General features: G+C 42.9%; 1 protein-coding gene across 10 annotated transcripts in view; it reads right to left on the reverse strand.

Annotated features, from left to right (window-relative positions):
• Positions 1–601: 601 nt before the first annotated feature.
• adgrb1a (adhesion G protein-coupled receptor B1a) overlaps positions 602–14,088 on the reverse strand; it is a 209,780-nt gene continuing 196,293 nt past the window's right edge. For 5 of the 10 annotated variants that reach the window (XM_034226522.1, XM_034226523.1, XM_034226516.1 and 2 more), the window contains 8 exons: positions 11,868–11,966; positions 9,048–9,219; positions 7,864–7,959; positions 7,721–7,760; positions 5,517–6,172; positions 4,351–4,386; positions 3,998–4,156; positions 602–2,258 (listed from right to left, as the gene is read on the reverse strand). In XM_034226522.1, the coding sequence (XP_034082413.1) occupies positions 2,064–2,258; positions 3,998–4,156; positions 4,351–4,386; positions 5,517–6,172; positions 7,721–7,760; positions 7,864–7,959; positions 9,048–9,219; positions 11,868–11,966 (1,453 nt within the window). In that variant the 3' untranslated portion in view covers positions 602–2,063. The remainder of the gene's footprint in view (positions 2,259–3,997; positions 4,157–4,350; positions 4,387–5,516; positions 6,173–7,720; positions 7,761–7,863; positions 7,960–9,047; positions 9,220–11,867; positions 11,967–14,088) is intronic. The other 5 variants (XM_034226525.1, XM_034226521.1, XM_034226520.1 and 2 more) reach the window with 3 other exon arrangements.

Raw genomic sequence — 14,088 nt, forward strand, 5'->3', positions numbered from 1 at the left:
ATGTATTCTGTACCTGCTGTGTTTATTTATTTATTTTATTTCATTACCTTTGCTTTGTATGCCTGTTTTTAAATGTCTTTTTAATCATGTATTTGTTCTTAAATGTATTTTGCTTTTAATCTGTAGATCACTTTGAATCGCCACGTGCTGAAAAGTGCTATATAAATAAAATGGCCTTACCTTGCCTAATGCGTCTTAATCTCTCGCACATACAGCTAGGAAAAAGCCTAAACTTCTCAGAGTTCCTTTTATAGTGTAATGTTATGTCTGCTAGCGAATGTCTCTATTTATGGTATCTTACATATTCAAGCAATGTTTAAACTAATAGAATCAAACTGTTGGGACCGTTTAGTAATCTGGGTTGGATACGTTCGTTTTTAGGGTTAGGGTTCGCTTTTGTAGGTTTGAAATGTGACTGTATAGCATTCTGATTGCAAACGTACATCCTGCTGTGTAGCTGAAATGACTTTAAGATTCTTCTCTTCTTATGCTCCTGTGACGCTGTTATACAGTAATACCTAGTACACTTCCTCTAACATCAGGCTGTGCGTACCGTGATGCATCATCTGTAATACATGTGAGAAAACGAGAGGACGGCTGCTGTTTTATTATATAGATATGCTTTTATTAGAAATAAGACACATTCATTTTGTGCTCTGAAAACTGTACATTAACAAAGAGGCGACCCCAGTAAATTAAGAAGGGCAGTGAGGGGGGGAGGGGGGGGGGCAGGTTGGGGCGCAGATCATTGGGTCAGAGGTCGGAGGTCAGGGTTTCGACAAATACAGATCTGAGGGAGTGACTGGCGGTAATATCAAAACACACACTGTTACATTGCGATACAGAACACTCGTATAGTCCAGTACCCTGACAGGACGAGAAGGGGATGGGAGGATCAGTATCAGAATAATCATGTTCATATTTATAATAATGATAACAACTATCCCCAAGCACAGTAAGAAAGATATTTATAGGCTAAAATCCATTCTGTAGAACTCTGTTGTAATAATTACAATGCTGTACATCAGGACTCCAAGTGAGCCTTGTGCTTTCTGTGGGCAACCTCTGATGACCTCTGCCTCATATACATCATCTCCTTTAATCATACCATATATATTTATAGATTTAGTCATTTACTCATCTTCCACTACTTGACACACAGACACACACACGAGTACCTTCGCATCTTTGAAACCCCGTCATATGTTGCATGGACTGTACCAAGCCTGCTTGTACACGGAGAGCGAGAGAGTCAAACAGCTTGTGTCTGTAGTGAGCGGCTCCTATTGGGCACACTGATGGCGTCCATCGATGAGAAGGCAACGTTCCATTTTGCTCAGGGAAACGTCTTCCATTTTTATTTATTTTTTTACCTCCTTTTCCTTTCGCTTGTCCCTGCAACGCAGAACTGGTCCCATCAGGAGGGGAAAGTGTTGGAGCCATACGGATTGGGGAGAGTTGTGTGTGTGTGGGGCGGGGGGACTGCATTGAGGGCCACATGGCTGAATATCTGGCAGTCTGCCTTGTTTGTTCCTTTTGAGATAGAAAGAATCAGTCCGGAGGCATCTGGAGCCTGACAGCGTTCATCATGAGAGAGAGAGCAGGACAGTGATGCAAGGACACTCTCAAACGGAAAAAAAGACAGCCATGATTATAAAATTCATTTGATACAGGGGTAAACGTTGCCTTTGCTATGTGGTTTATAACATATGGTGCTCATATAGTAACTGAATCTGCTACCTGGGTAATCTGTCTGCATGTCTGTGGTTTCTGAGACCATTTACAAGATGAGCTGACAAAAACAAACATCAAATGAGACAACACAGAAAGAGAGGTCATTTTCCTGTCCTCTCTTTAGTGGGTTGAATTTATTTTCTGATATCGCGATGCTTCTCTCTCCTCCCCGCTCTCCTCCCCGCACTCCTCCCCCTTACATCCTCGCAGTTGGCTCGAGCAGCCTTTGATTAGAAATACTGAGCAGGGCAGTGTGTGTGTGGTGTGTCGGCTTGTTTTGTCTGAGCGCATTGGGAAAACAGGAAGTGGTGGGTGTGAGGTCGCGGTGGTCACACCTCCGTCTGAAGGTCCATGATCTCCTGGCCCACCAGGGGGATGGTGGCGCTGGACTTCTCCCACTCCACAGCATGCAACTCCAGGGGGGAGGCGGCCACCGTCTCCAGGTCCTTCCTCACCCAGGAGGGGGGAGAGTGGGTCTTCCTGATGCCCTCCCACGCCCTTTTACTGGGGGTCTGCTGCTTGTCCTGATGGGAGGAGGACAAAGGATTTATTCCTCAGAGATCAAGAACATCTCAAATAAGCTGTAATGTGAGTTCTTTTGGTGGACCTTCACGCCCTTGTGGCAATTTATTAAATGTATTTTAGAAAAAGTTTGACAGTTAAAAAAGAACAAGCTTATCAGTTGCTCGGAGTTAAATGAGAAGATCAGCACCACTCTCATTGTGTGATGTCTGGAGCTGGAGCTATTGTGTTTAGCTTAGCTTTACATACATACTGGAAACAGGAAGAAACAGCTTTGCTGGCTCTGTTTGAAATTTAAAAAAGTGTCTGGTAACACTGGAAAATATCACTTTTTTCCACGAGTCACCACATCTGCCAGCATGGACTCATTACCTGTTGTTTCAGTCTTTATGCTAAGCTAGGCTAACCACCTCCTAGCTTAAGTTCCATCCATAAGAAACATACAGAGTTCTCATTTAACTCTCAGCAAGAAAGCAAATACACATTACAATTACTCTCATACATTTTAAACTATTCTTTTGTTACCAACAATGGATGTTGCTGGTTCAATCCGAAGTTAGTAACGTAACTTGCTCGATTGACTAGGACCAGGATGCAACAATGATTGTGGCTGGGGCAACACATGTTGTTCCTGCAGAGCTCAACATGCTGCTAACACTGTGTGATGCTGCAGGACTTTAGCATATATATCTGTGTTCTGAAAACTATTAGCGGCACCGTTGATCTGTGAAGTTGGACCTATGCCAGAGAAGAGTCCAAAGCTGTGAAACAAATGGAGATCAGGGGCTGTTGCAGCAGAAGGAAATGGAAATAATATGCTGCCATGGAATGGATGCAGCCACAAAGCCAACATGGATTCCTTTTGTGCCTGCTGTTTGTAACTAAACCAATTCGATCCTAACCTACTTTGTTTAACCCTAACCCTTCACTGATGTCTTGAATCTCAGCAGAACATTATTAACTGAACGGAAATGTAAGGAGGTCTAGTTGTGTTTATTCATTTGACTGAACTGAAGACTTGCATGGGCATGATGATCTTAACTTAGAAGAGATGTATCTTTAATTATGATTTGCTTGGCTGGCTCCATCTCCATCTGGCTGTGGTAATCATTGAGATTATTAGGTATTCAAATATTTGCAGCTATTCCCCGTACCAAAGGTAAATTAAGGTCATTTAAACTGACATAATCCTGTAGTGGAATCAGTCCTGTCTTTTTTGCTATTCCCACTGGATACTAGAAACACACGACATGCATCGATGCAGATTGTGTGCAATAAAAGAAAGGAGAAGGGACATTTCTGAATAAATACCTTTTGTCGAGAATATACCAAATCCAAAATAATATGTCTTGTGCTGGGTAGGAAAACTTTAGTCTGTACTTATCTAGAGCCCACGCTGGAAGCTCATCGATATCATTATAAGTCTGTCTTTTGTGACGCTTTGAAACAAGCTCTAACAAATTGTGCAATTTGGAAATACTCTGAAACATTTGTCACATTTGGAGTGACAATGACTGTTGTGGTTCGTACGCTCACCCACTATTAGTTCCCTTGATGCCCCCACAGCTCATTCTTCTGGCGCAGACATTGTAAGCAGATAAAAAATGAAATGGCTGCACTAATAATTAAACAGGAAACTCCACTCAGGTGTGGTGATTCCAGCTAATGATAAGAGGCAAAGGAGGACAACACTTGATATAGGAAGAGGGGGGGCAGAACAGAATAAAGTGAAACTCTTTACACTCATGTTGGTCTTGTCGCTGCTGGCAGAGGACACACTCCATCTTTTGGCAGCTTTGGCATCAACAGGTGGAGACTCTCTATCCTTGTCTGCACTGTGAATCTTCCTGTTCAGGTCCTGAAACATGTCCTGGTGGCGTTTCCGGGTGTGCATAATCTTCTACACAGGGATATTGCACGTTAAGGTAAACAGCATCAATTCTACTTTACCCCCTTCACATTTAATGTGTTGAGTCTACAGTCACACTCAAGCTTTGACAAAATCTGATAAATGTATGCAAGCATCTAGAGGTCTGAAAAGCCTTTTGGGATAAATCTAAAAAGCTCTGTAGGAATCAAAGAGACTAAAATTACCTCAAAGTCAAGCTCTGCATAGCGTGATTTTCGTCTCTGGGGGGAGATGAGACAGAGAGATTAAAGATGTGTCTTGATATTGTGTGCCTCGTGAAGAGACAAACGCTCGAGTGTTTCCTAACTGTTTCACAGTGCATCTCCACATCAGCCAGTGAAGAGAGGGTGTTTCTGAGACCCAGGGAGAGCAGTGAGTCATGAGGGAGGAAACAAGGTCTGCTGCTGGTCATTCTGACCCTGCTGGCACAAGTTTGCAACTAACAGATTGTGACCGAACGACCTTTAAGTCCTCCATCACGGAGTGGTGAAGGAAAAGCTGACCTTCAGGCTGACCTTCAGGCTGCAGCTGCCGCTGCTCACTCGGCGTTATGGAAGTGTGTTTTGCCCGGAAGTGAAAAGACACCAGCAGGCAGATGTCGGCCGGCCACTGCCGGCTCATCCTCACGCTGCTGTCTGAGTACAGGCGGAGTGAAAGCCACCTCTTTACAGAGCATAGCCCTGACACTGCAATACTTCCTTGCTTTGAATGAAGTACATGTGTTGCCTTATTTCTTTGCGGAGATGGGAACATCTAAGCATACAAGAAATGTAGCACAGTGCTGCCCTGTGGAGTTTTAAGTAATGATCCTATTATTTATTTATAATCATTCAAATCCAGTTTGTTATTGTGAGGCTCCCTAGCAAGTTAGTTAATGAATCATTTCCCTAGGATGGATGGTGTGCTAATGCTGTGTTGCTCAAACAGCCTATGGCAAATATAAATACAATATAAATAAATGGCAAACTTGTGACTGACGTTTACTGTATGAATGGCAGCAGTCCATGCTAAATAATAAACCTACATAAAACAGTAAGCTGGCATGATATGTGGCATCGTTCACATTGATATATGGATGGGAAAAGAAACAGCCGTTGATGCTTATCAACAGTTGAACTGTAATGACCCTGAGAGTGGAAATTAAGACACATGTTATGTAAATGATGTAAAAGTTATTTATCTTAAAATGAACCAGTATTTAAACGCTGTGGTTATCTTGAACATAAACCATTTAAAAAAGGCTTGATTCTTGAGAATGTATGGTTTAGCAGAACATTAATGAAAGTATGAAATGTGAGGCTGAAAATGCATTACTTTGATAAAGATATGCTGATCAGTGGAGTGCTCTTACCTCCAGTGAGCTCATGGACAGTGTGGACACGGTTTCGCTCTTGGACATCACAGCGCAGTGTCCAGACTCCCCCCCCTCACACAGGCTGTTGGCTCCCTGCGAGTCTCTGGGCATATTCTGCAGGTTGTGTGCAGGTGAGTCTCTGTCAGAACACGACACACTGATCTGGTCGGCAGGCAGGCTCTTCAGCCCGAAGCCAGGCACGGGCTCCCCGTTGACGGGGTTAGCCAGGTGGATGAGCCGGGTCTGAGGCAGCTGCTCCATGCCGAGGTTATACTTGGCCTCCTCTTTCCCCTTGGCCAGCTTCAGGGTGCCGGTGTTGTTTCCCGGCAGAAGCACGTACCCGGGGGCTTTGCCCGGACCCTCGGAGCTGCTGCCCTCCCCGGTCCCTCGCGGCATCTCTCCGTCCAGCTGCTTGAAGAGCTCTCCGTCACAGATGTAGATGGACTTGGCTCCCGGCAGCTCGGTGCTGATCCCCTTGGCGGGCCCCTTGTCCCTGCGCAGCGTCAGAGTGTGGCTGGTGTAGTCGGCCACATTCTGGAGGTGCACTTTGGCCATGCTGGCAGGCAGGGTGTTAAAGTTAGACCCCTTCTGATGGGTGAGGGTCCCAGAGGAGGCCTTCTCCTCCCCCTGGAGAGATGAGCGCTTCGTGGTGCCTGAAGGCAACAGAAACACAGAGTTGAACCAGGACCATTTCAATAGAAATGTATTTAATAAAATGCAGTGTGTAAAGATATCTTTTGACATGGCTTCTTGGGCCCGACAGCTGTTGCCTGCTTTTCCTCTTCAATAATCCAACCTTATGTTTGACAGTTACAGAAGCAACCCCCTACTAGACCTGGGTAAAAAAGCAGTAGTGATACACCCTGTAATAGACAGGTCACCTAAGCAATAATACAATAGTATTGATATCATCCGATAAATGGGAGAGTTTCACTTTAACTTCGGCCTGTAGTTTAGCCCTCTTTGTGTTGGTGCCACTAAATGGGGGCTGTACAGTCCACTATGTGTTGTTAGTTTGTACATTAGACTTAATCCAAGTCACACAGTGGTCTTCCCCCTCCCCTCAGCTAGGAGCTTTAGTTGTCCTGTTCATTACAAAACAAAGATAAACAAATCTACTTATAGCTATCAATATGAACAAAAAAGGTTCATAGTGATACATTTATGGCTAAAAAGCCCTACTGTTCTACCAAGACTCAAAAATGGTTTAATCCTTACTTTCTAGCTCTATACGTATATACCACTAATTATAATTACAACAATTATCACTTTTAACACAAGAACTGGTTAGGCTATGGGACACACTGCTATCTGCATTTAAATGATCAGATTAGTCATTGTAGTTCAGTCGGGACAAAGAGTGTTTTGAGGCAGCATGCAAACTGTCACCATTACCATGGTGACTGTTGGTGAGAGACCTTCTGCAAGTCAGATTCACAACCGTGACGAACATGATCAAACCTAACCATAACCCTTACCCAGAAAAAAGGATATCAAATATCTACTGTAAATGGCTGACCCTGTGACCTCATCTCACTGTAACAGCTGCTGGCTCATGGCAGCATGTCCCTTAGCACGTCTGTGCTGGTAAACAACATGGAGGCTTTATCCTCAACAGCAATAAATATCCGCTCTCTGTGACCCTCCCTTCCTACTTGACATATAAGAAGAAACAATAATGTCTCTCTGTTCTTTTCTCTCTCCTCTCCATCAGGCCTGTCTGTGTCTCAATAGCTTTTCTGCTCCAGATGCTTTCCTTGATATCCTGTCTCAAGAGATAATCAGATTTTCACTCCCAGCGGATATCAGAGCCGAGCCGCTATCTGATGCGGCTCTGTCGGGAGGGACTTAATTATACCGCGGCACTGAGACAGCCCTATTTATCTGCATATAACTGCTCAGCACGCGCTCATCCCACTCCCATCAGCCCGGCTAAACTGCCTTTTGCAGCATTAATGTCCGTATTTCTTTTTACAACAGCTCCTTGCGTAGGGAGGCTGTGATGTTGATTGTAAGACACAAGTTCAGAACGGAGGGGGAACACACTGCACATCTGTTCCGACAACGCATAGGAATGTGAATCAGTCAGAAGACAGAGAGGAGGCACAAAGAGACATCTGTAGCTTCTGAACAGCCCCCAAAGACACACACACACACACACACACACACACACACACACACACACACACACTGGAGCTTACCTGATCTGCAAGCTATATCCACATCTTTCTCAAAGTCAGTCTGTGGACACACAACAAGAAATAGTGAATTAAGTGCACACTCTGCCAATATTGAATAATACATCCTGAGAGGTGCAAACAACAAACACATTCGTGGTCCGTACCATGAGCTGAGCATGGCCGTTCTGGAAGGATCCTCCTGAGTCTCCGTTAGCCTCCTCCTGGCGGTCCACCACCCGGCACTTCACTGCCTCCTGAACCTGGAATGAAGCACACACTCTATTCTTAGTTTTGGAAGGATATTTACATACATCACATCCCAGCAAATACTTTGCAAGCAGCCTTTTAGAGAAGAGGCTCAACGTCTCTAGCCGAATGAGACGTTGCCGAATGTTTTCAAGTGATGTCATAATACATGGCCTTCTTCACGCCGTGTTGACTTTACTTTTGAATAGCAGATGTCTGCGACCGGCTATAGTTTGTCGGCTTAGTGAGCGTGTAGCTCTGCTCCGATCGTGAGGTTTACACTGCTGCCCCCCCCCCCCCGCCCGTCTTGTAACACGGAGCCCGTGTCTTAAACCATGCTAAACGTATGTGCGTGCATAAAGCTGAGTTATGATCAGTCACTATAACACTGAACGCTGTGATGATTACAACGTTTACAGTGAGATTTACAGCATACTGTTGGCCATGATTGCGCAGCCCTACAAATGAACTGAGATTTCCACACACATATTTGAAGCTATTCTAGTACGCCAGAGCAAACCAGAGCAGGGTTTTAAGGATAGGATAATATCACTACTCAAGTAGTTCGTAAGTAAGTGTGCAGAGCAATGTTGATTTAAAATGGCAGTTTGAAAGTTGGATATTTGTGAAAAAAATGTATGTATATATTAATAATTTAAGATGTAAATGTATTCCAGTTTGTAATATTTTCTATTGTTATGTTCTCACGTTCTCATGTGGTGGCCCCCACATCAAATCCCAATTCAACCTCTGGCTATAGTGACAATGAAATCAACGCAACAGTGTTTAACATTAAAAGCCTTCACGCAGCTCAGGGACACAACATTATAGGAAGGGTTCTGCAGAAAGTCATCAGCATTTACCAGTTAAGATCTGGGTTAAAAGATTGTCTACATTTGTGGCATTAAAGTCCAGTTTCACCCAGGGACTTTAGGCTTTGCAGACAATGAACGTGTCCCCAAACCTTTATAACACACTGCAGTGAAGGGAAACCCCCAAGAAGCATAATAGGACCTCTTTAAGTAGAACAGTACTTATTCTACCTCTGCCTCAAACAAAGCCAGGAAAGAAATAAGTGTAGGAACAGTTGGTGGTGCGATACCTCTCTGCGCAGGATGCAGTGCACCATCACTATGACGAAGCCTTCCAGCGAATCAAAGACAGCGAAGAGGATCTGGAAGAGTGCGGAGCGCCGGTCGGTGATGGCCAGGACGGCTGACATCCAGGTGAGGGCCAGGAGGGGCAGGACCACACAGGAGCTCCACAGGGACGCCCTGCAGGGGGGGGAGCGGTCAGACACAGCACCAGCAAACTGACAACACAGAGGGAAGCCTAATGCTGGAACACATCATGCTGGAACACATTCTGTATTTGTCATTAGCTCACATTATTGGATGGTAACATCTAAGGCAGGCTATTATTCAAATATATTCTAACAGATACAATTTGTTTTCCCTTCGTAATGTAACGTAATGTTTAACATGAAATGAATTCCCTACTTGCCCTTGATTACTGCCCACGCTCTTAGCATGGAAATCAACACTAACCATGCAAAATAACATCACAACAAGTCATTATGTTACTATACAAACAGAAACATACATCCATTATCTGCAGATATATATGTTCATAATTCACATATATGACATGCATGTATGTTTAGGATGGTTCAGTCAAACCATAGAGGATCTAGTGGCACAGGAGAGAGAAGGATGATGAGAGCAGTGGGAAACAAGTGAAATGAGGCTGAAACAGAATGGAGACAAAGTAACAGAGGCAGAAGAGAGAGAGGCTGAAGAAGAGGCAGACAAACGCTTAGCTCCCACTCGAATGTGCTCCTTTTATACTATTAAATAGGGGCTCACATTTACTTTGAGTTAGATCATATTCAAGAAGTGGAAAAAATACTTTAGTCAAATTCTATGGTCCACGCAACAATGGAATCAAACTAATGAAAAGTGAGTTATAATGTCTCACGGGACACTCATTATTTCCTCAGCACTAATCAGTAAACAAACGTCTTGTCTTACTAACCAATCTGCTTTTTTACTTTTCTTGCTTACTATTTCCAATTACAATGCGTCAATTCAACTTCCTGCCGGTGTTTCAAAATAAAAGCCCGTTTACTTTGTGTGCAGTGCCTGTTTTTTATTATCAGCAGCTTAGCACCGGACGGAAATTAAGAAATAAGTGATTAGAGATTGAAAAGTGATATTTGTGTTGCAGCTGGTCTACCTGTAGTTTACTGCCGGTGTTGCACTCTAAATAGGAAACATCAACTAAAAGGACATCCTGCTAGCTCCATGTCACAGTAAGAGAAAAACAGCAATCTGAATTCAACTGTTTGGATCATCTTTGAATAATAATAATTGTAATCTGTTAAAAAGCGTTTGTAATTGGAGCTGACAAAATGTACTAATACATTAAAAAGATAATTTTATCATTTGCATTTATTAAGCTATTCTGTAAAGTCAAATGTGAAACAGACAAATGAAGGTATTAATATAACAAACGTAATTATGTTATGATATCAAAGAAAGTAGTCCAACAAATGGAAACCATAAATGAAGCAGTGTAAACACTTAATTAAAATAACCTCTGGTATTAAATAGGGCTACACCAATACTGGAAATGGGATGGGTGATTCTTTTCCTGAACCTCATTGTGAGTGGATGTTTCTCATGATGTGCATCCTGCTTGGCCCACAGTCACACTCTGCAGGACACACAGCACCCTGCCAGGGGGGAAGGCTGGAAGCTGACTAACGCAAACAGTGCAAATGGCTGTATTCTACCTGAAGGATCGTTCAACATGTTTTCAGTCTTATTTTCCATATTCATTTATAAACTAAATGATTGAACTTAGACCTCAAACTTCACTATTTAAGGGGTGCTGTTCTCCAATACAATCCACTGAGGACCGCCAACATCGTTTAGAATTCAAGACTAAAATGAAATAATGTAATGTATAATCAAAAGGTTGATACAAGCCTCTTGGCAGTTATTGGCTGAACTGTCTTCACCCCGCATTACAAACGAGTGGAACATGGCGACACAATAATAGACAAGAGGAGCTTCACGTAGCAGGTCATTCGTGTGTGTTGCCCAGGCCATAAAGAAGGACAATCTGTATAATACTCAATACATCCTGTATTAACAATAGAGGCTGACTGTTGACTAAGATGTGACCAGAATCAGCAATATCATTGAATATTAAAACATGTTCTATGTCCTCCTCAGATCTACTCATAATCCCATTTACAGAATGATCTGCTGTCATTTCGACAGGGTTGACTCCTTCTGGTATTCAAATCCACTAGCCGGAAATATGAATGGGTGTGAAGTGTGTTAGCAATGTCGCATTACAGACTATTAAGTGAAACGATGTGTGTTAATTGTTCACTCAGCTCTTTTCTTAGTGGATTGTATGAGAGCAGCACTACCTGCGCGGAAACAACTCTAATTATAAAAATAAAGAGTCGGGTCGATAATAATGGAAATCAAGGCACTTTTAGATCACGGCAAAACCCACGCACACACATACACATACTATGAACATAAAAGTGTAATGCCGTCCTCTGCAGACATTGCCATAGCCTCCCCAACATGTGGTCTGATCAAATTGTGACCCTTATGATCTCACACACACACACACACACACGCACACACACACACACACGCACACGCACACACACACACACACACACACAATCTTCAATCACGTATGCAGATTTCCATATAGTAAACACAGTTGGTTTGGAGCTTTTCATATTGAGTGAGTCTGCCAGGGCATCAGAGAGAAGACATAATGACAGAGGGATAAAGGAGAGAGGACCAATCAAGTGAGGGAGCCGAGGGAGGCGTACAGTAGAGGAGAGAACAGAAGTAAGAAGAGTTAAGGAAAAATAATTAGCGGGACTAACATGGCGTTACTGGTAGCTGTGGTGGAAACGTCAGCCGAAGAGATAACCCCGCACTTGGCACATTTGAGCGTCATATTGTACAGTGGCACTGTCATCTGACTGCAAAGTCAAATTAACACGCTGTAACATACACAAACAGATACAAATGCACCTACACACAGACTCACACTAATGCACGTGCGCACACCAGCACGCACAGGCAGTCACACACACAGTGAGTCACAGTGTATCGCACAATCTCTCTCTCAGGGCTACGTCCAACCGTCTCTGTGTGTGTGTGTGTGTGTGTGTGTGTGTGTGTGTGTGTGGGGGGGGGTTACCCAGGTTAGTCTGGGGAAGGGGAAGTGGGGCCATTGGTGCATATTTCATGTTCCACATGACGTGGAGCTACTCTGATTGTCTTTGAGGAGCTGATGTAACTGAGACTGCTCTCTGTTGTCAGTGTCTCACCCGCTCAACAGTCTATCTGCTAAGAAAGGCTTCATCCCAACGTGTCATGTTATATCTTGGTTTATGCCTCTGCTGCTCTGATTGTGATGATGTGGTGCATGTGTCTCATCTATGTTTGCTCTAACTGCTTATTACGAGCATTGCCAAGTACTAATGCAAAGGTTTTCACACACATACATATTTCAAAGCTCAACATACAAACGTGCAAGCTGTTGTCAGAGTTACAGTCAGAGTTCACAAAGGAGTCACAGTCACTAATAAACAGCGTTCCCTCAAGCAGACATTCTCATAGAGCTGCAAGTGGAAGAAGTTAGGACTTTTAGGGCAGGGTCCCACAAGTAAAACTCCTGTTCATTTGAAATGTTCTACATAAACAATGTATTGTGCCGTAGCATTGCAGCACTGAATCATTAGCATACAGTACAATACTGTATACGGATATGTTTTTATAAAAACGGTGGTTTGTAACAACCTGTGTCCTGCTGTGTATCCCTGGCTACTGGATGTGCTGGCCATGAAAAGATTGTACTCACTAAGATAATTGTTGAGATCTCAGAATGTTTCAATGGATTCAGAAACATGAGTGTTCAGACGGTCGGACAGAATCTACCTGAAAGTGAGTCCGCTTTTCTCCTAAGATTAGCTTTACTAACCGTTGTTGTTGTTGACATCCTGATTGTCTGAACGTTCCTGTTTCTTGCCCGATCAGATCTCATTATGGAAATGTCGCCACCATGTCTTAGCATTTTTTTGCTGAGTAAAAATGTATCATAACTGAAAAGAATCAATGGCCAAATCAAGGAAAACAAGGCCAAAGTAATACAAGTCATTGTTTTCCTTTGAGCAAAGAAATCTGCTACAAATCTTAAGAGGATTTCTGTGACTGCGAGAACTGCTAACATCGAGTAGATGCGTTTGATCGAATACAACCCTGAACTTCACCTTGAAATAACTCTGGATAAATGTTGGATGAATTCAGAAACGATGCTGCAGTGACTGTTTGCAATTGCAAAAGAAAGTATCTCTTTTGTTTTCTCCAGCTTCCTGTCAATAACAACAATGTGTCACTGAATTATCCAAGAAACATCTGTTCCAACAAAGCAACATAAAAACACAACACCAAAGGAAACCTACACTTTCTCACTTCCATCTTCACGTCCTCTGCTTCCGAGATGTCAGTCTCACGGTAAGACACTGAGACCAAAACATATTGATTTTCTAGATCACTGAAGCACTTCCTGTTCCCAAATTCAGTTATATCTACAATTCGAGGAATATCTCAGGTTGATGTAACAATCCCTGCCGCTATTCAGTCATTCAGAAAAAGAGGAATACAAAAAGCTGTTGTTTGGTCGGAGGTTGCTTTAATTAGTTGACCGAAGACTATGGTTTTAACTTACTATATGAATATACAACACTTTACAACTATTAGGAAAGCAACAGATCAATTCCAGGTATGGTCACCAATAAACGACTGAACTATATTTACTTTCTAATACCTAAAGACCGAACTCTCCCCAAACCATCGAGATTCAAATCATATCTCTGAGTTTGTCTTCAGTGTTGTTGCTAGAAAAGACTGACTCCAATATATTGACAAGTAATAACAAACTCATCCGTTACCGTATGTACTCCTGCTAAACAACAATTAAAGTCGAAGAGCTGTGTGAATCGATATCTGTAGCCCCTGGACGCCTGGATTAAAAATCACATAATGGAACAAATTCAATTTCAAATAAAAGGGCAATACAGCTGCTAGATGTACGCTTTA

The sequence above is a fragment of the Gymnodraco acuticeps genome, unplaced genomic scaffold (assembly GCF_902827175.1).
Source record: "Gymnodraco acuticeps unplaced genomic scaffold, fGymAcu1.1, whole genome shotgun sequence".
NCBI lineage: Eukaryota > Metazoa > Chordata > Actinopteri > Perciformes > Bathydraconidae > Gymnodraco > Gymnodraco acuticeps.